At 47.5% G+C, this 19,920-nt stretch overlaps 1 protein-coding gene across 1 annotated transcript in view; it reads right to left on the bottom strand.

The window, feature by feature from the left end:
• Positions 1-19,920, bottom strand: part of LOC147724245 (lectin-like) — a 199,360-nt gene that overhangs the window by 177,075 nt on the left and 2,365 nt on the right. The window contains exon 2 of the mRNA XM_086966982.1: positions 14,449-14,537. Within this exon, the coding sequence (XP_086823108.1) occupies positions 14,449-14,537 (89 nt within the window). The remainder of the gene's footprint in view (positions 1-14,448; positions 14,538-19,920) is intronic.

Here is a 19,920-nt window from a genome sequence, read left to right as displayed (position 1 = left end):
TCATTCCTACAGGAATTGCATGCGCAAATTGAGAGTAACCAATAGGTACTTGCAAAGTGCGCATGCAATTTCCAGAATAAAGACTGCCCCGAACCACCCAGGAGGGGGCCTTGCGTCCGCCTCACTACCTCCAGCGAAGCCTTCCCCTCTGGCGAACACCTGCACTTTCAGATCCCGACCACCCTTAAAGCCACACTCCAAGGAACCCTCGTCTACAAACCCCCCGCCCCTGAACACCCTTCGCCACCACCATCACTGACTTTTTCGTACCCCCCGCCATCACCTCAACAAACTACATACTCATTAGAGACCTGAACTTCCACCTCGACAACCCCAGTGACCCCCAACTCAACTATCCTTTGTGACAACCTCGCCGGCATCGGACTTAAAAAACTCTTCAAGACACCAACCCACAGAGCAGGGCACACCCTCTAACCCATCTTCGCGACAGGAAACAGCGTCCAACTTAGCCACACAACGCAGCCTCCATGGACCAACCACCACCACATACACTTCGCCATCAACAAAGCTAAGGCACCCAAACCAGCCCCACGCCCACCAAGAAGGAACTGGAACAAGGTTACCGACGAGCAACTTACCTCCACCCTCACCCGAGACAACCACACCTGGGCACCCGATGCAAACAACGCAGCCGGAGAACTCCACACCTGGACCTCCAACTGTCCAGACGAGCTCGCCCCGCTACGCATCCCCGACAGACAACGCCCCAGGAAAGCTGCCTGGTTCACCACCGCTCTCCAAGAAGCCAGACGCACCTGCAGACGCCTGGAGAAGAATTGGAGATACACCAAGGCAACCCAAAACCACACCACCTACAAGGACGCCATGATGGACTACCACAACCAGATCAGAGCCAACCAAGAGGCACTTCATCCACAACAAAATCCTGGCCAACTCCAAGGAACTTTTTAGTGTTATTAAAGAATTCACCAACCCAATCAGCGATGCCACAGACATAACCCTGTTGCAAGACCTTTGCGACAAGCTTGGAACCTATTTCCACCTCAAGATCAAAAGCCTCTACCACAACTTCATCGACCATCCATGGCCCCCTGCCGCCCAGAAACACCAGCTAGCCCACCATCTCCAACCGGACACTGATCAGAGCCGAAGACACAGCCTCAACCATGAAAAGCATTCACTTGGGGGCCCCCACCGACCCCACCCACCATTGTACCCAAACTGCAACGCACCATCAACACCACCTTCAAAACAGGCACCTTCCCAGATGACTGAAAGTGTGCAGAAGTCTGAATCCTGCTCAAGAAGCCCACATTTGACACCGCTTACCTCAAGAACTATCGGCCCATCTGGCTCCTCCCCTACGCAGCCAAATTGCAGAGAAAACAGTCAACAGGAAACTGACACAATTCATTAAAGAGAATGTCGTCCTCGACCCATCCCAATACAGATTCCGAAGCAACCACAGCACAGGGACCGCCATACTCGCCGCCACAGATGACATCCGCACCCTCCTGGACCAAGGCTACTCCACATCCCCCATCCTACTCAACCTATTAGCGGCCTTCGACACCGTCTCCCACCGCACACTAGTCGCCAGACTACACAACGCAGGCATTAAAGGAAGAGTACTGGGCTGGTTCCTACCATTCCTCACAGGAAGAAGCCAAAGGATCAGACTCCTACCCTTCCTCTCCAACACCACAAAAATCACCTGTGGAGTCCCACAGGGTTCATCACTGAGCCCCACCCTCTTCAACATCTACATTGCCCCCCTCGCAGCCATTGTCCAAAAACACGGACTCAACATTGTATCTTTTGCCAACGACATCCAGCTCATCCTCTCCCTCACCAAAGACCCCACCACTGCCAAACTCAACTTCCAGAAAGGAATGCAAGACATCAAAGTTTGGATGACTAACAGCTGCCTGACGCTCAACGCCGAGAAGACAGAAGTCCACGTCCTCGGTACCACCCGTTCTGCATGGGACAGCACGTGGTGGCTGACCGCCCTCGGAAGCCCACCTACCCCCTCAAACCAGGCAATCAATCAATCAATCAATCAATCAGAATACTTGTAGAGCACACTACCTACCCGTGAGGGTCTCAAGGCGCTGAGGGAAGGGGGGTGCCGCTACTGCTTGAAGAGCCAGGTCTTGAGAAGTCTTTTGAAGGTAAGTAGATCTTGGGTCTGCCATAGGTGGATGGGGCGGGTGTTCCAGGTCTTGACGGCGAGGTAGGAGAAGGATCTGCCTCCAGAGGTCGTTCGCTGGATGCGGGGGACAGCGGGGAGGGCAAGGCTGGTGGAGCGGAGCTGGTGGGTGGGGGTGTAGAAGCTGAGTTTGCTGTTCAGGTAGGCTGGTCGGGCGTCATGGAGAGCTTTGTGTGCGTGGGTGAGGAGCTTGAAATTGATCCTCTTGTCGACGGGGAGCCAGTGTAGGTCTCTCAAGTAGGGGGTGATATGGCTGTGGCGGGGGATGTTGAGGATCAGCAAAGAACCTCAGTATCGTACTCGACTCATCACTCACCATGAACTGACATGTCAACACCGTCACCTCCAGCTGCTTCAACACCCTCCACATCCTTCGCAAGACCTTCAAGTGGCTCTCCCCTGAGTCAAGGAAGACAGTCACCCACACACTCATCACCAGCAGACTGGAGTATGGAAACGCACTTTACGCCGGAATCAACAAGCCCCAACTCTGCTAACTCCAAACAATACAGAACACCGCCGCCAGACTCATACTCGGCATCCCCCGACACGAACACATCAGCCAACACCTACGAAGTCTCCACAGGCTCCCCGTGGAGAAAAGAGTCACTTTCAAAATCCTCACGCCTACAAATGCCGACACAACAACTGACTCAAATACCTCAACAACAGAATCAACTTCCACGCACTCAAAATAAACCACTGATGTTCCAACCTTGCACTGGCCGAAACCTGTGCATCCACAGAGCCAGGGCAGGCGGAAGATCCTTCTCTCACATTGCAGCCAGGACCTGGAACGAGCTTCCGGCAGACATCAGACGCGCCCCCTCCGTGAACACCTTCAGAAAGACCCTCAAGACCTGGCTCTTCGGCTTAACAGATCTGCGGAACCCCACCCCCCTCTCCCCACCCTCAGCACCTTGAGACCCTCACGGGTTAGTAGCGCGCTTACAATTCCCAGATTGATTGATTGATTGATTGATTGATTGAAGGGTGCAAGGGTGCCAAAAGGACACCCCCCCTCCCCTCAGCACCTTGAGACCCTCACGGGTAAGTAGCACGCTCTACAAGTACTCTGAATGATTGATTGATTGTTGCATCCCTGAAATTTTCATTTTACCACATGCTGTGCACACACATACCCCAAGGGCATGTGTATGTGTAACATCGGACTTTGAGAAATGCACTTTAGTGCATTTTTCAAAGAAATTGCAAATTACCATCAACTTGAGATTGATGGTAATTTGTCATTCTTATTTGCGAACTTGCATTTTTTTTTAGGTTCATGCATTGCATTTAAGGAATCGCAATTGCGATTCCTTAAATGTAGCCCCAATTTAAGAAATCGCAATTTTTGCAATTGCCTATATTGCGAGTGTACCCATTTGTGACCGGTTTTTAGGTTGATGCATGTGGCCCATAGGCCCTGAACATATAATTGACGTACTATCCTTAAGGCTCTATTATTAGTCACCACATAATTTGCTTTTAAAAGCTGGATATTTGATTAAAAGTAAATAACAGAGCTGCAAACCTAGTGACGAGCTGCTCGGATAACATCTTGCTAGTCTATACTACTATTATAAAGTAAGAACTTTGAACCTTTGAGGCGGGTAAACTCGGGAACCACAGCGCCAATCCAAACACACGATACATCATTAGAATTGTCGGGGTCTGCAGAGTGACATAGGCTATATATACCCCAAAAATATACATTCTATAAAAAATATACATTCATAAAAAAGTAGTCCCTTGGAAGCAGCGCCGGGCGTGTGCGCTAACGACATGAACGTGTGTGCTGACATCATCTAGCGCGGGTGAGCGGCGGACAGGAGCGCAAGGAGGTCGAGGAGCGGCAGACAGGAGCTTGGGGAGGAGCGAGGAACTCAGGCTGAGGTAGGTGAAGTGTGGGGAGGATGGGAACGTGTGCGGCTGAGTGAAGCGGGGGGAGGAGCGGAGGAAAGGACTCGGGCTGAGGTGGGTGAAGCAAGGGGAGGAGCGGCCCATTAGCGCTCACACACGCCTGTGGGAAGTCTCCAATGTGCGGCTGACAGGAACGCGGGGAGGAGCGGAGGAAAGAACTCGGGCTGAGGTGGGTGAAGCAAGGGGAGAAGCGGCCCGTTAGCGCTCACACACGCCTGCGGGAGAACTCAAATGTGGTACCACATTCACAATGGAAATAAAAGTCAGAACGTAAAATAAAATATTAATAATGAGAGAAATGTGTGCGTGTTTGCACAGGGCATTGGTCAGCCGGAGATGAGGTTTATTGCTAAGAGGTGGAACGCAAAATAGAATAATAATAAAGAGAGGCATATGTGCGTGTTTGCACAGGGCATTGGTCAGCCGGAGATGAGGTTTATTGCTAAGAGGTGGAACACAAAATAAAATGATAATAAAGAGAGACATGTGTGCATGTTTGCACAGGACATTGGTCAGCCGGAGATGAGGTTTATTGCTAAGAGGTGGGTGAAGCAAGGGGAGGAGCGGCCCGTTAGCGCGGGGAGGAGCGGTGAACTGTGTGCAGCTAATTAGGGGCCCTGAAGGTGGTGGGTGCGCAAAGGGGGGCCCTCGGACACCGTGGTATGAGCTGCTAGTAATCACATAAAATATACTAAAAAAATCCCCCAGACATTCGAAAACTGCCTTCTGCCATAACTGCAAAGATCCCTGAGAAAACTGTAGGCCAAAAGCCTGGCATTCACTAATTTTAGAATATAAGTGATATCTGGGAATGTTATGTAGTTTAAAAAATACTTTTATATGACAAGCTAGGTCAGATATTGACCTATACCTCGATTTTTGGAGACATTTCGGTGAACGAAGAAAGACTGGTAGTTGAGTTGCACTCTTATCCAACATAGTATTTACAAAAAAAATCAAATTTAGATGCTACCATTAGGAGCCAAACCAAAAATTCAATAATGTGGCCTGATAGTAGAGCTCTAAATTAGGGAGGGCGAGCCCCCCAACGATGTATCTAATTGTAAAACTGCTAAGGAAGGTCTAGGCTGTTTCTGTGCCCAAATACATTTCCTAATTAATTTATGAAGTTCAATAAAATATGACTTAGGAATTTTAATCGGCAGGTGAGTAAACAAAAATACAAATAATGGTAAAACAGACATTTTAACTAACGATACATGACCTATTAAAAGTTAAAGGAAGAAGGGACCATCTATATAAAAGCTTCTAAGCTTTTTCTGGTGTGTTTTCCATAATTTAGCCTATGTAGTTGATCATAAAGCCTAGTTACATATAAACTTTAGCAACTAATAGGTTTAGACATAGTCTGCTGAGAAAGATAACGCAACAATACCGTAGGAGCATTAAACCAGAGCACCTCCATTTTTCCTTGAATTAACCTACAACCATCTATTCGTGTAAAAGCTGCTACTGCATATGAGATATTAGACATCTCAGCTGACAAATAATGAATGATATCATCTGCAAATAATTTTAATCTTGGCATAGCCCCTAGTGGGGCACTATCTGGCAGTTATTGCGAATTTGCATTGCCAAAGGCTCTATAAAAAGCAAAAACAAAAAAGGGGACAGCGGGCATCCATGTCTGTTCCCGTGCAGGATATTATCTATACCCGCTGATTCCTTATTGATCACAATTCTAGCCTCTGAGCCTGAGTACAATTTGTTTATCTTTTAACCAGGAGCTCAGGCAGACAAATCTCAGACATATAAAAATCAGAGCCTGCAAGTCCACAAGGTTAAATGCCTTTTCCGCATCAAGCATTAAAATTGCTGCCTTGACCTTGTTAACTGGCAGGTAGTCAATGCTTGAGTCAAAAAATATGTGTGGAAGCCATTGATCGATGAAGTATTAAACCTGTCTGATCTTAATGGATCACCTGTTGTGCAACAGGAGTCAACCTTGCTGCCCAGATTTTCATAATTATTTTATAATCTATGTTTAAAAGGCTTATGGGTCTATATGAGCCAGTAGTGGCGGGGTCCTTGTCTTTCTTAAGAAAACAGACCACAACTGCTTCTTTAACAATTTTAGATATAAGTATGCCATTTTTTTTATCAGATTATAAAATGTAGTAAAAAAAAGGTAGAAGCAAGAGTTCAAAAGTTTTAAAAACTACGGCAGGGATACCGTCATTACCTGCGGCTTTTGCATTAGGTATAGTTTTTAAAACGTTACTGACTTCAGCTTGTGAGATAGGTTTATCAAGAAAATCCTGCAAGCTCTTCATAGATAGTGGGCATTTTCAACAATTCAAATTAATGTATAAGTGATGCTTGAATCATTTCCTGCGTCTCCTGATAGATCGTTTTGAAATGCTGCAGAAATACCCCCGCAATTTCGTCTTTAGAATCTACTACCCTATCCAAATCTCTGATCTGAGATTTGACTAACCTGGATTTTTGTGGCCCAGGCCAAATGACGTCCTATATGTTGACTCTCTTCATAAACTTTTTGTATTTAGGCCTTTCTCCCCTTGATATCTTGTAGATTAAAAAATTGCTTGAGTTTATCTTTGGCTGCTGCTAGATCTTGCAGAAAACCCACTTTTGAGATTCGGACCTGGCTGTCATTAAAGGAACTCTAGCTTTTTTTACCTCTAGCTGTAAGGAAAGAATCCCCTGAGAACATTGTTTATTCGCTGCAGATGTGTATGCTATTACCTGACCTATGAAGGCTGCTTTCAAGAGCCTCCCACACTGCAAACACAGGGGAAGAATTCTAATAAACTTAAAAAAATTGCTTGATAAAAGACTGCATTGCAGCAATCCACTCTCCACCCCCGCCACCCCCCCCCCATCTTCCATTGCATTAATCTGGATTCCGATACAAATAGCTGAGTGGTCAGAAAAGGCATTGGAAATTATATCCGCTTCCCCTCTGGATAACAGATTATCAATCAGAAAAAATCTATTCAAGAGGCGGTCTTGTACCTGGAGAAATAACATGTATAATCTGACTGCCCTGGATGACTTTGACACCAGGGATCCAGGAGCGCAAAATCTTGCTTTATCATGTTGATCAATGTATTTGATTTTAATTTTAGTTGCTTCTTAGCAGGGTTAGAAGTATCTAGACAAATATCTTGAGAAACCCTCAGAAACAGCCAATAAGTCATAAATTTGAAGCAAAGCTGAGGTATCATCGAATATAGGGCCGTAGTAGTTCAAGAGATCATACACTACACCTCTAAAGTTAATTTGTAAGTAAATCTATCAGCCTTGAACATCACGACTAATGTTTAGTACCTGGCAGTTGCAGTTATTAGAAAATATAATAGCCACCCCTGAGCTGTCATATTTGCCGGAGCAAAAAAATCTTAATTGAAACCCTTGGGAAGGATCAATTTTGGTGAATCAGACCTAATATGAGTTTCCTGCAGGAACAACACCTGTGGGGAAAGAGATAGCAACCAAGTCAACATTATGCTTACTTTTCTTGAATTCAGCAACCCATTCACGTTGCAAAAAAAATATTTTGATACTATCCATTTGTTAAAAGAATCACAGCTTTTATCGCACCACAACCACATGAAATTAAATATCTAAAGACATATGGAGGAACACAACTACGTATACAATCAAAAACTTTGATCCACAATTTTTTTTTCTGCTAACCCCATCTCATCCCCCACCCTACCCATCCACGTGGCGAGAGTCCCCCTAGCAATGCGCCACACATAATCCCTATCAGAAGGATGCCATGAAATTGCCCCCTGACCTGTTGGAATCAGGTCCTCAACCACCACTACCCCATCGCCACAATCGCGAAAGAAAAAAGGGAGAGAAAAAAAGAATACAAATAAAATGAGAAGAGATGAAACAAAAAGGGTTAATGCCACCCTACATACATGATTAGTTTCTAATTTATTTTAAAAAGTCTTGTGTTTCTGAAAGGACATTGAAGATCTTGAATTGTGCTTTCTGGAGAACCTTAAGTTTCGAAGATTGGACGATGAAGGCTTTTGCCCCAGTTGATCTAAATTCAAAGGCAAGCTGTTGAAACACTTTTCTCTGCCTAGCTGAGGTCATGGAAAAATCAGAGAAAATCTTCAAAGAGGCGTTTTGCAAGACTATGAACGTTTACTGCTGGATCACTCTTGTAAGGACCTGTTCCTTGATCCGGCAGTCAGAAAAATTCACCAGAATAGTTTGTGGGTATTTAGCTGCTGGTGGCTGATGAAAAGGAACTCTATGAACATGCATGATTTTCAAATCTTCAGAAGCAGATGGCAAGATGTGATCTTTGATCAGCATATTAATCAGCTGAGGAACTGATTGTATTTGACCCTGGGATTCACTCCCTTCCGGAATTCCAATAAATCGAAGATTGAAACGTCTTGCATAATTCACCATTAACTCTAATTTCAAAATTTTTACAGATTCCGGTTCTGAACGGGATTGCAGAAGTGCCAGTTTGTCCTCAATGTCTGAGATTCTTTGCTCCGCTGCCTGTAGCTGTTTTGGCAGTGTTGATAAGTACTCCTCCATTATAATAAGCCTTTGCATCCAGAGCTTGCTGAACATTTAGCCCACGGATACCCACCAAAATTGTATTGAGCGCCTTTTTCACCGCCTCTGGCAAAAGCTCCTGAGACGCACATGGGTTATTATTAGCAGATACTTGCGGGTGAGAGTTAAGTTCAGTAGCTATGATCACATGCGAGCTGGAGCCGGAGCGGGAGCTTTGTGCTAAGGAGGGCCTGGAGGAAGATTCATCTGAAGTTCCTGTAGAAGTTGGAGGAGCACAGTCTCCTTCCTCTTGCCCATTACTGGCAACGTCTCTTTCAGATGTTGAAAGCCTAGGCCCTGTTGCTGTTATTGTAACCCTGGATGGAGTATGCGGACTGGTGCTCCACGTAGTTCCACAGAATTTTAAAAAAACACTCTGTGGAATTACGCTCCGCCCCAAGCCCACGGAAAGTTTTCAAAACATTTTTTAAAAAACTACTTACCTTCTCTGCGGGGCGCCCTCCTGCATGCACACTTCACACAAGACTTAATACGTACCAGGACGTGAGGAGGAGGATGACAGAAAGAAGGAGACACCGCAGCAAGGAGGAGGGTGGCCCGCAAAGAAGGTAAGTGCTTTAAAAAAAAAAATTAAAGTTGCTGGCCTCGGCTCAGGGGCGTACTCTGCTCCGCTCCGCCACAGAGTCAGAGTTTTGCTGCAACTTCACATTCCTAGCGGAGTGTGGAGTTGATAAAACTCTGCAAACTCCGCTGGCGGAGCAGAGTACTCGACCCAGGGTTACTGGTGATAACTCCAACCTGACCTCCACACTGGGAAGCTTAGTCCTGATATTTGAAAAGAAAGAAAAAGTTGTAACGTTTTGAAAAGAGCGTGTCTCGTCATTTTTATAAGGCGTCGCTGAAGCTGAACAAGGGGTTAAATTCTAGGGCACACGCGGAAAGGGACAAGGTGGGAACCCTTTTGGCCAGACTAGCGAACCCGGAGCTTAGGGGTTGCCCGATCCTCAGCATCACTAATGTGCAAGGTGAGTTGGTGTACTCCCAGGCGGCTGTACTGGACCGCTTTAGGGGTTATTATGAGGACTTGTACCGGAGCCAGTTGGAAGTGGGGATGCAGGACATCGTGGAGTACTTGGGGGAGAGGCCGCTTCCGGTCCTTGATGAGGAGGACGCGAGGGACCTGGGTAGCCCCATCACGCTTACGGAAATCCGAGTGGCTATCAAACATATGGCCCGTAACAAGACGCCCGGGGTGGACGGACTGCCGATCGAGTTCTATCAGCACTATGTGGACGTTCTGGCGCCCAGGCTGCTGGTGGTGTACACGGAAGCCTTCGAGAAGGGGGCCTTGCCTGGCTCCATGCGGGAGGCCTTGATAGTGCCGCTCCTCAAGCCTGGCCGGGATGCAGCGGACGTGAGGTCTTATCGCCCGCTGTCCATGTTGACGGTGGACTATAGGATCCTGAGTCGCATCCTCGCCACTAGACTGGCTCCGCACATGACGGGCCTGGTACACAGGGATCAGGCCGGGTTTATACCCACGAGGAGCACGGCGATGAATATTCGCCGCCTGGTGGGAATAATGGACGCCATCTTGGGTGGGGAAGGAGCGCCGGCGGTTCTGTCCGTGGATATCGAGAAGGCCTTCGATAGCTTGGAATGGCCCTTCTTGGATGGAGTGCTGGAGATGTTTGGCATGGGTGACGGGTTTCGAAGGTGGACGAGGGTCTTGTATAATTCAGCGACGGCAAGAGTTCGTTTGGGCGGTCTGGTCTCAGCGGCGTACCCGGTGAGCAGGGGAACGCGACAGGGGTGCTCTCTCTCCCCTCTGTTGTTTGCCCTGGCAATGGAACCCTTGGCGGTCCATGCGAGGTCGGGCGACCGATACTCGGGTATAGAGGGTGATGGACAGTGGCATCATATTTCGCTTTATGCGGATGACCTGCTCCTGTATCTGGCTGATACCTCGGGGGCCCTGGTTGGAGCGATGGCTCTGCTGTCCGAATTCGGCCGGCTTTCGGGCCTTAAGGTCAACTGGGCGAAGACCTGCGTGTTCCCGCTGAGGGCGGGATCGCCGGCCCCCGACAGCGACTTGGGTGTGGCATGGGAACCCTCTTGCATCACCTACTTGGGTGTCCGCATTTACCACTCGGCTGCTGACCTTTTGGAGGGTAACATTGGCCGTTGTGTTCGATCACTGCGGGGCAGCCTGTCTTTCTGGTCGACCCTCCCGCTGACAGTCCTGGGCAGGATAGCACTGCTGAAAATGGTGGCGCTCCCCCGCTTCCTTTACTATTTCCGAACGCTACCTGTCTGGATTCCTCAGGGGGTGTTTAGGGAACTGCGGTCTATGATTACTGGCTTTCTCTGGGGGCATGGCCGTCGCAGAATAGCCTTGAGCACGTTACTTCGCCCCAAGATGGAAGGGGGCATGGCTGTGCCCGACCTAGAACTGTACTACCCAGCGGCGCAGCTGCAGGTCCTTACACAGAACGTAGCCAGGGTGTTCCGGGGGCCGGAGGACGACCGGGATCGGGGGATACAGCGCCACGTGCTGTCGTACATCGTCATGCAGCAACGGCTCGAGCTGCGGGCCCTCTCCATGGAGGAGCGGACGCTCCGGCTGTGCTGGCAAAGGAGCCTTCGGAGAGCGCGGGCATCAAGGCCTTACGCCCCGGAGATTCCGATCGGGATGTTGACGGCTTTGCCGCACGGAGGAGATTGGTCCCCGTTGTTGGGTTGGGAAGAGGCGGGGTTGCAGGTGGTGGGTGATCTGTACATAGATGGGGCTCTGGCGCCGTTTGACGTGCTCCGGGACCAGTTTGGCCTGCCTGAGGGGGGCTTCCTCCTGCACGCGGCGGTGGTGGCGGCCATACAAAAGCATTGGAGAGAGGGGCTCCTGGAGCCCAAGACGACCATGGCGTGCCAGTATGTGGTGATGGCGGCTGGCACATTCAAAGCTGTGACATGCCTCCATAATAGGATGCTGACAGAAGGGCTGGAACCGCTCCATGGGCTCAAAGCTAAATGGGAGGCGAGTGTTGGTCGGCCCATACCGGATACGGCATGGGGCCATATCCTGCGACGCACGTGGAAGGGCACCAGGAACGCCCGCTTTCAGCAGGTCCATTTCTATGTGCTTCATAGGGCCTACTTGACCCCAGAGAAATTGCAACGGTACTTTCGGGTGCTGGATGCCTGTTGCCCCCGGTGCTCGTCCCCAGGGGCGGATATGGACCACTTGTTTTGGGGGTGTCCACAACTGGGAACCTATTGGGCAGAGGTAGGGGAACTTCTGAATGAAGTGACCGACAGGGAGGTAGAATTCGACATGGCAGCGTGCCTGTTGCTTTGGTTCCCGCATACTAAGCGCACCAAGGTGACAAGCAAATTCATAGATCTGGCTCTGATATTGGCACAGAGGGAAATATCATGGCACTGGAAGTCTAGGGGCGGTCCCTCACTGCGTAGATGGAAGAATGAGTTGCTGCGGTGGTCTGACTGTGAGAGCGTGCTCCGGATGAAGCAAGCGGTAAAGTTGGGGAATGAGAAGGTATTGGATGCGGCGCGTGCATGGGAGTTAGTGGTACAGGCTTTGCGTGATGCTTTGGTTGAGGATGAGGACGGCGAGAACTGATCCGCTGGACACCACGGAGCATATACAAGAATACGGGACCACGCACTGTATTGGACCCATCCAGTTCAGCGGAGCGAAACGCGCACCTTAGCAGTTGCCCGGGGGGGGGGGGGGAGTTGGGGGGGTTAGTTGTGGGGGGGTTGGGGAGGGCCGGAAGCCATTGGAGGGTTGCGGGCTGAGACCTAGGACCTACTGGGACAGGGGGCATTGAGTGGTGGATCGACTGAATGGGTGGAACGGCCTAGTAAGTAGGCCGCATAGCCTAGAGTAGGCCCCGACGGGGGCGATCACATTACTTGCACGGAGATGGCTGACGGGAATGTTGTTGCGGGCGGGGGGGTAAAAGCAGGTACGCAAAACGATCTGTCGCCAGGGTCCCACTGGGACGTACACTGTGTTGTGTTCCTTTCGAGCGAAGTGATATGCCGCCCGGCCTCCGGGATGCGGGCTAAATGGCTGTGTACCACTGTGAATTGTCATTGGACGGGGGGGGCCACGAGTGTGCTGGCTGTTCACTGTTATCCTGTGGTTTATAACTCTGCAATAAAAATATAATTTAAAAAAAAAAAAAAAGGGGTTAAATTCTCTAAACTGCTGGAAGTTGGGGAGCAGGTATGTGCTTTTTTTTGCTAACACCATTCCCAGCTTGTGCGAAAGTGAGCTACCAACTGCCCCCATGTCCTCCTCTTCAAGAGACTGGCCATGGTTGAAGGAAAAGGTAGGTAAGCCTACCGAAGTCTCCATCTGCTTGTTTTGCCAGCCACTCTACTTTGAGAGACTTTCTAACATTGTTTAGGTGGAACAGGAGGAATTGGTGAGGTAGTTGTCGCGTGACATATGCTGTTAGTGAATATCTAACCACTGTCTTTCTCTAGCTACAATGAGGCAACAGGAATCCCCACATGGATCCCCACAGGTACTGGTGGCTATCGAGGCGCTGAGTGAAACAAAGAAGGCAACCGTGCAGAGCACCAACTTTACGAGTTGCCTTACTGCCTCTTTTGCCTACACCAGTCATAGGATCTCCTTTCTTTTCCTTTTTTGTTTCCCTTTTCCACCAAAATCACAGGAGCCCACAATGGCAACCTAACATACCCAGACCTTCTGCTAGGCCTCAATAGCTGACTTGATGCTGCTCGGACTTCTTGACAGAAGAACCCTGTGCGTGAAAAGCTAGCCTTGATGGCTGCTGCAACACACGTTTTTTTTCCCTTCCCTTCCCTCCTCTTACTTCCCTCTAGTCTCGTCTCGACTTGCCTGTAGCCCCTTCATCCTGCTCTAAACAAAGGCAAACTGCCGCATCTATGACCGCCAACGTCCAAATCCCTTTACCTTCGCACAGGAACGGCCTGCCGCAGCTCTCAACTGCAATCTCTGCATCCCTTCACTAGCTGAAGCTCCGCAGAGCATCATGCGGGTCTCTGTCGGGGATGGGGGGCGGGACGGAGGATCTGGTTCCACAGTCGTCAGTACCAGGACATGGGGCAGCCGCTGCCAACCTCTGCTTCCATTGACTACAGTCATTATCTTCATAAAAGAGGCAGGGTCATGACTTACCATCCAAGAGATGGATGGATAGACAGGTGCTAATCCAGGAGATCACAAGACATCCCTGGGACATGGGTTCATATAGATTGCTACGTATTTCACCATGTAGCCCAGAGATGGAACCCAATGAAGATATGAATATGGCCATGTCTAGTTAATTTCTATAACACCTCTTAACATTGCACTCAAATATACTGAAAACAAGTCCAAAACTGATGTTGTAGGTTTACCACTGGTTTATATTTTACTTCTGTATACATTGGCTGTTACTTTTAACTCGAAACACAATAACAAGATAATTATTAGGAGAAGAAAATAGCAATCGGGATAAAGATAGAATATTTTTTAATGAAAAAGACACCATAAGAAAAAAGAAAAGGGGATCATATAAAAAATGAATAGAGAGATGTATAGATGAATGACTAAAAGGAGGAAAGTGATAAAGCAAGATGGAAGTTAGAAGAATGGATAGAAAAAAGGCAAATTGAAAGAGGAGAAGACTGAGCAAGTGAGAGGAAGGCAAGAAAGAAGACTCATATTAAAAAAGTTACAACTGTTGCAGGAAGTCTGATTTGCATACTTTCCCATGCCATAAATATTCTTGTCTTACCTCTGCCTCAACCCAAGTTTGGGCATCTGGAATATATTTGTAGTAACTAGAAAAGCTGGTTGCCCATCCAGATGGGAAGATGTCTTCTCCTGTTAGAATAATGGAGAACAACAGTCTTCACAGACATGCTCAGTTTTCTGTAGCACTCAACCTGAATATGCTAAGGACATTGTTACATCTTCATTTGAGAATGTCATAGCAATACTTTGTACAGATATGAAACATGTTTTTCTGCCACAAACTGACTTTGATTCATTCTAAAAATATCACAATGTGATCAATGCAGAAGATGTGGATAAGAATCTTACTTAGATTGAGAACAGATACTTCCATACAATCAAATTAATATTAATATACTTGATTTATAAGCATAATTCACAGACTGTCATAGCCTCTCTGCGCTTTTTGTTGGTTCCTTGGTAAGAAGACGGACATCTGCTCATTTCAGGCTCCGAAGAGAATGGGTCTTGTCACATTTCATCAGGCCCATGTGACTGTACTTCATAGGGTTTGTATTTAATTACAGTGTGTGGTGTGTGCACGTTTGTGTATCCCTCAGTTTTTAAGTAAAGGTAAAGTTTTAATATTTTCTTAGTACAATTGTATTCCTTGGCCTAGCGACTGTGGCCCAGAAGTGCAAAGTCATTTTGCGATTGCAATCCCTGCGGTTCACAAAATCTCATTGTTTGCTATTAAACTCATTTGACAAGTCGGTACACTAATTCTGACTTGCAAAACTGGCATACTAACAGATACTGAATCACTATCAGGAAGCGGCAAGCACGGGAAAGGTTCCCTGCTAAATGCAACTTGGCATGATATCTGCCAACAGCTTGCTACTGCAATTGCGGTCATAAACCACTGATCAGTTACCAACACCTCAAAGACTGTGTTATTTAATTCACACACAGGAAGCCTTAGCCTTTGTGAGTGGTGTTGTCAGGCTTTGGGTGAGTACGCAATCGACCAGAGTACCCATGTTTATGGACCCTGAATATGTTCCCAACCAGGAAACTGTTTTTGTTTTTTTATAAAAGGCAGTGGTGGTTCTTTTAGAGGAGCAGGGGATGCTTTAAAAAAGTTCTCTTTGAGAATACAAACATTAGGGTGGAAGTCTGCTGCTCCTTGCAGGCCACTATCCTTGTGCATGCAGCCATTCATAGGGAGGATGCAAAGAGCTCACTGTATAATAATACCCGTTTGGCAGTTCATTGTTCGAAGTACTGTGACTAGAGATTTTGCAAGTTGGTCTACCAGTGCATAGGTCACATTACAAAATGTAAGACTGGTTGCAAAAAGTGAATGCATAATTTGCAACCCTTTTTTGCAATCAGTGTTTAGTACACCTCAACCTTTGTGTTCCCTCCCCAGTGCTGATGCATCCTATGTAACACGGTCAGTATATTCAATATCACCGGATGTTCCGTTTGTTAGTGCATTCTTGAGTCAATGAGCTTTTGCTGTCCCATCCCGTGATCACGCATTCCCTGCTTTAGTGTGCTATTCTCCTAGTTCCAATGTTGCACTGTAGTTGCCTTGCGATAGCAGTCGGTGAGCTGTGGTGTGTATGCTTTAGATGCTGTGATCCCAGTTCCAATGTTGCACTGTAGTTGCCTTGCTCTAGCAGTCGGTGAGCTGTGGTGTGTATGCTTTAGATGCTGTGATCCCAGTTCCAATGTTGCACTGTAGTTGCCTTGCTCTAGCAGTCGGTGAGCTGTGGTTTGTATGCTTTAGATGCTGTGATCCCAGGTCCAATGCTGCACTGTAGTTGCCTTGCTCTAGCAGTCGGTGAGCTGTGGTTTGTATGCTTTAGATGCTGTGATCCCAGGTCCAATGCTGCACTGTAGTTGCCTTGCTCTAGCAGTCGGTGAGCTGTGGTTTGTATGCTTTAGATGCTGTGATCCCAGGTCCAATGCTGCACTGTAGCTGTCTTGCTCTAGCAGTCGATGAGCTGTGGTTTGTATGCTTTAGATGCTATTCTCCCAGTTCCAATGCTGCACTGTAGTTGCCTTGCTATAGCAGTCAGTGAGCTGTGGTTTGTATGCTTTAGATGCGGTGATCCCAGGTCCAATGCTGCACTGTAGTTGCCTTGCTCTAGCAGTCGGCGAGCTGTGGTTTGTATGCTTTAGATGCTGTGACCCAGTTCCAATGCTGCACTGTGTTGCCTCGCTATAGCAGTCGGTGAACTGTGGATTGTATGCTTTAGATGCTGTGATCCCAGTTCCAATGCTGCACTGTGTTGCCTCGCTATAGCAGTCGGTGAACTGTGGATTGTATGCTTTAGATGCTGTGATCCCAGTTCCAGTGCTGCACTGTGTTGCCTCGCTATAGCAGTCGGTGAACTGTGGATTGTATGTTTTAGATACTGTGATCCCAGTTCCAGTGTTGCACTGAAGTTGCCTTGCTCTAGCAGTCGGTGAGCTGTGGTTTGTATGCTTTAGATGCTTTGATTCCAGTTCCAATGCTGCTCTGTAGTTGCCTTGCTAAAGCAGTCGGTGAGCTGTGGTTTGTATGCTTTAGATGCTATGATTCCAGTTCCAATGTTGCACTGCAGTTGCCTTGCTCTAGCAGTTGGTGAGCTGTGGATTGTATGCTTTAGATGCTGTGATCCCAGTTTCAAAGCTGCTCTGTAGTTGCCTTGCTATAGCTGTCGGCAAACTGTGGATTGTATGCTTTAGATGCTGTGATCCCAGTTCCAATGCTGCACTGTTTTGCCTCGCTATAGCAGTCGGTGAACTGTGGATTGTATGCTTTAGATGCTGTGATCCAAGTTCCAATGCTGAACTGTGTTGCCTCGCTATAGCAGTCGGTGAACTGTGGATTGTATGCTTTAGATACTGTGATCCCAGTTCCAGTGTTGCACTGAAGTTGCCTTGCTCTAGCAGTCGGTGAGCTGTGGTTTGTATGCTTTGAATGCTGTGATTCCAGTTCCAATGCTGCTCTGTAGTTGCCTTGCTAAAGCAGTCGGTGAGCTGTGGTTTGTATGCTTTAGATGCTATGATTCCAGTTCCATTGTTGCACTGTAGTTTCCTCGCTATAGCAGTCGGTGAGCTGTGGATTGTATGCTTTAGATGCTGTGATCCCAGTTCCAATGCTGCACTGTGTTGCCTCGCTATAGCAGTCGGTGAGCTGTGGATTGTATGCTTTAGATGATGTGATCCCAGTTCCAATGCAGCACTGTAGTTGCCCCGCTATAGCAGTCGGTGCGCTTTGGATTGTATGCTTTAGATGCTGTGATCCCAGTTCCAATGTTGCACTGTAGTTGCCTTGTTATAGCAGTTGGTGAGCTCTGGTTTGTATTCTTTTGATGCTATGATCCCAATTCCAATGTTGCACTGAAGTTGCCTTGCTCTAGCAGTCGGTGAGCTGTGGTTTGTATGCTTTAGATGCTATGATTCCAGTTCCAATTCTGCTCTGTAGTTGCCTTGGTATTGCAGTCGGTGAGCTGTGGTTTGATTGCTTTTGATGCTGTGATCCCAGTTCCAATGCTGCTCTGTAGTTGCCTTGTTATAACAGTCGGTGAGCTGTGGTTTGTATGCTTTTGATGCTATGATCCCAGTTCCAATGCTGCTCTGTAGTTGCCTTGTTATAGCAGTCGGTGAGCTGTGGTTTGTATGCTTTTGATGCTATGATCCCAGTTCCAATGTTGCACTGAAGTTGCCTTGCTCTAGCAGTCGGTGAGCTGTGGTTTGTATGCTTTAGATGCTATGATTCCAGTTCCAATGCTGCTCTGTAGTTGCCTTGCTATAGCAGTAGGTGAGCTGTGGTTTGTATGCTTTTGATGCTATGATCCCAGTTCCAATGTTGCACTGTAGTTGCTTTGCTCTAGCAGTCGGTGAGCTGTGGTTTGTATGCTTTTGATGCTATGATCCCAGTTCCAATGTTGCACTGAAGTTGCCTTGCTCTAGCAGTCGGTGAGCTGTGGTTTGTATGCTTTAGATGCTGTGATTCCAGTTCCAATGCTGCTCTGTAGTTGCCTTGTTATAGCAGTCGGTGAGCTGTGGTTTGTATGCTTTTGATACTATGATCCCAGTTCCAATGTTGCACTGAAGTTGCCTTGCTCTAGCAGTCGGTGAGCTGTGGTTTGTATGCTTTAGATGCTGTGATTCCAGTTCCAATGCTGCTCTGTACTTGCCTTGCTATAGCAGTCTGTGAGCTGTGGTTTGTATGCTGTTGATGCTATGATCCCAGTTCCAATGTTGCACTGTAGTTGCCTTGCCCTAGCAGTCGGTGACCTGTGGTTTGTATGCTTTAGATGCTATGATCCCAGTTCCAATGTTGCACTGTAGTTGCCTTGCTATAGCAGTCGGTGAGCTGTGGCTTGTATGCTTTAGATGCTGTGATCCCAGTTCCTGAGTAAGTATTTTCAGTGTCCCACTGCTTGCTTATCCTTTCCTCATCTTCACTCTATGCCATGCTGTATTCCATGTGATCTAGTTGTCCCACTGGAGCTGTATTTTTATTGTTATGCTATCAGTAGCATGTTGTAGTTCATGTGCTATTATTGTGGTATTGTTTTAGTCCTGGCAGTGTTCAAGTCTGTTAGCACTGGGCTGGGTTAGTATTGAAGATGTAATCTAGTGGTATGTTGTTACAGCACTGCGTACAGACCTGGATGGTTGGTAACAGTTGATGAGCAAAAGCAAAACAACATATGATGTCTCGACGGGCCTTTAAGTGGAATGGTCTGACAAATAATGATAGAGGAAAATGAAGAGAGAAGGAAGGTGCGCTAGTAGGTATAGAATCGACCCGCTCTGTCTGTGGGTATCTTTTTATGTGTGGAGTTCTGGACTCAATCGTAATATTAATATTTGTAAAATTAAACTTGCTCTGTGTGAATACCAAAAAAGTAGTTAACTTACAGGAAAGTAGAAGCTTACTATTGTGAATCTGGGCTGACGATTATGAACTTTCCCAGTCATGTCCTAGTTATTTTATAGTTTTTTGGCAATCATAGTTATTTTTGATTATACCTGTGGAATTAGGCAGTAAAGGTACTCAGAAGCAGGAGAGTCACTGTAAGCGCTCTGCATAATTGATCTTCACCCATGTGATTTTTTTTTTGGCTGTGTTCATCTGTAGACTTGCATTCAAAAATATAAACAGTAAACAACATACTAACGCATGAGAGTATGAAGCCGCAGACTGGGAGACTGAAACTGAGTTATGTCAGAATTTTTTTCCATTTAAGATTTAGGGCCCCATTAGGATGACGGGCGGATCGCCCCCGCCAGGCCGGCGGTAGATACTGTCGGCCCAGCGGGGACAATCCGCCCCCCATCTTTGCAGAAATGACCCCCTGCCATATTAGAATGGCTGGAGGGTCCGAGGCGGACGGAAAGACCGTCCGCCACTTTTCCGCCCCGGTCGCAAGAAAGGCTGCAATATGGTGGCGGTGTCTATGAGACATTGTCAACAATATTACAATGTGCTGTATTGGATGCCTTTCGCCAAGGAAAGGCATGCAGA

Source organism: Lissotriton vulgaris, chromosome 4_1 (genome assembly GCF_964263255.1).
Source record: "Lissotriton vulgaris chromosome 4_1, aLisVul1.2, whole genome shotgun sequence".
Classification (NCBI taxonomy): Eukaryota; Metazoa; Chordata; class Amphibia; order Caudata; family Salamandridae; genus Lissotriton; species Lissotriton vulgaris.
This window is presented reverse-complemented; position numbering and strand designations above follow the sequence as displayed.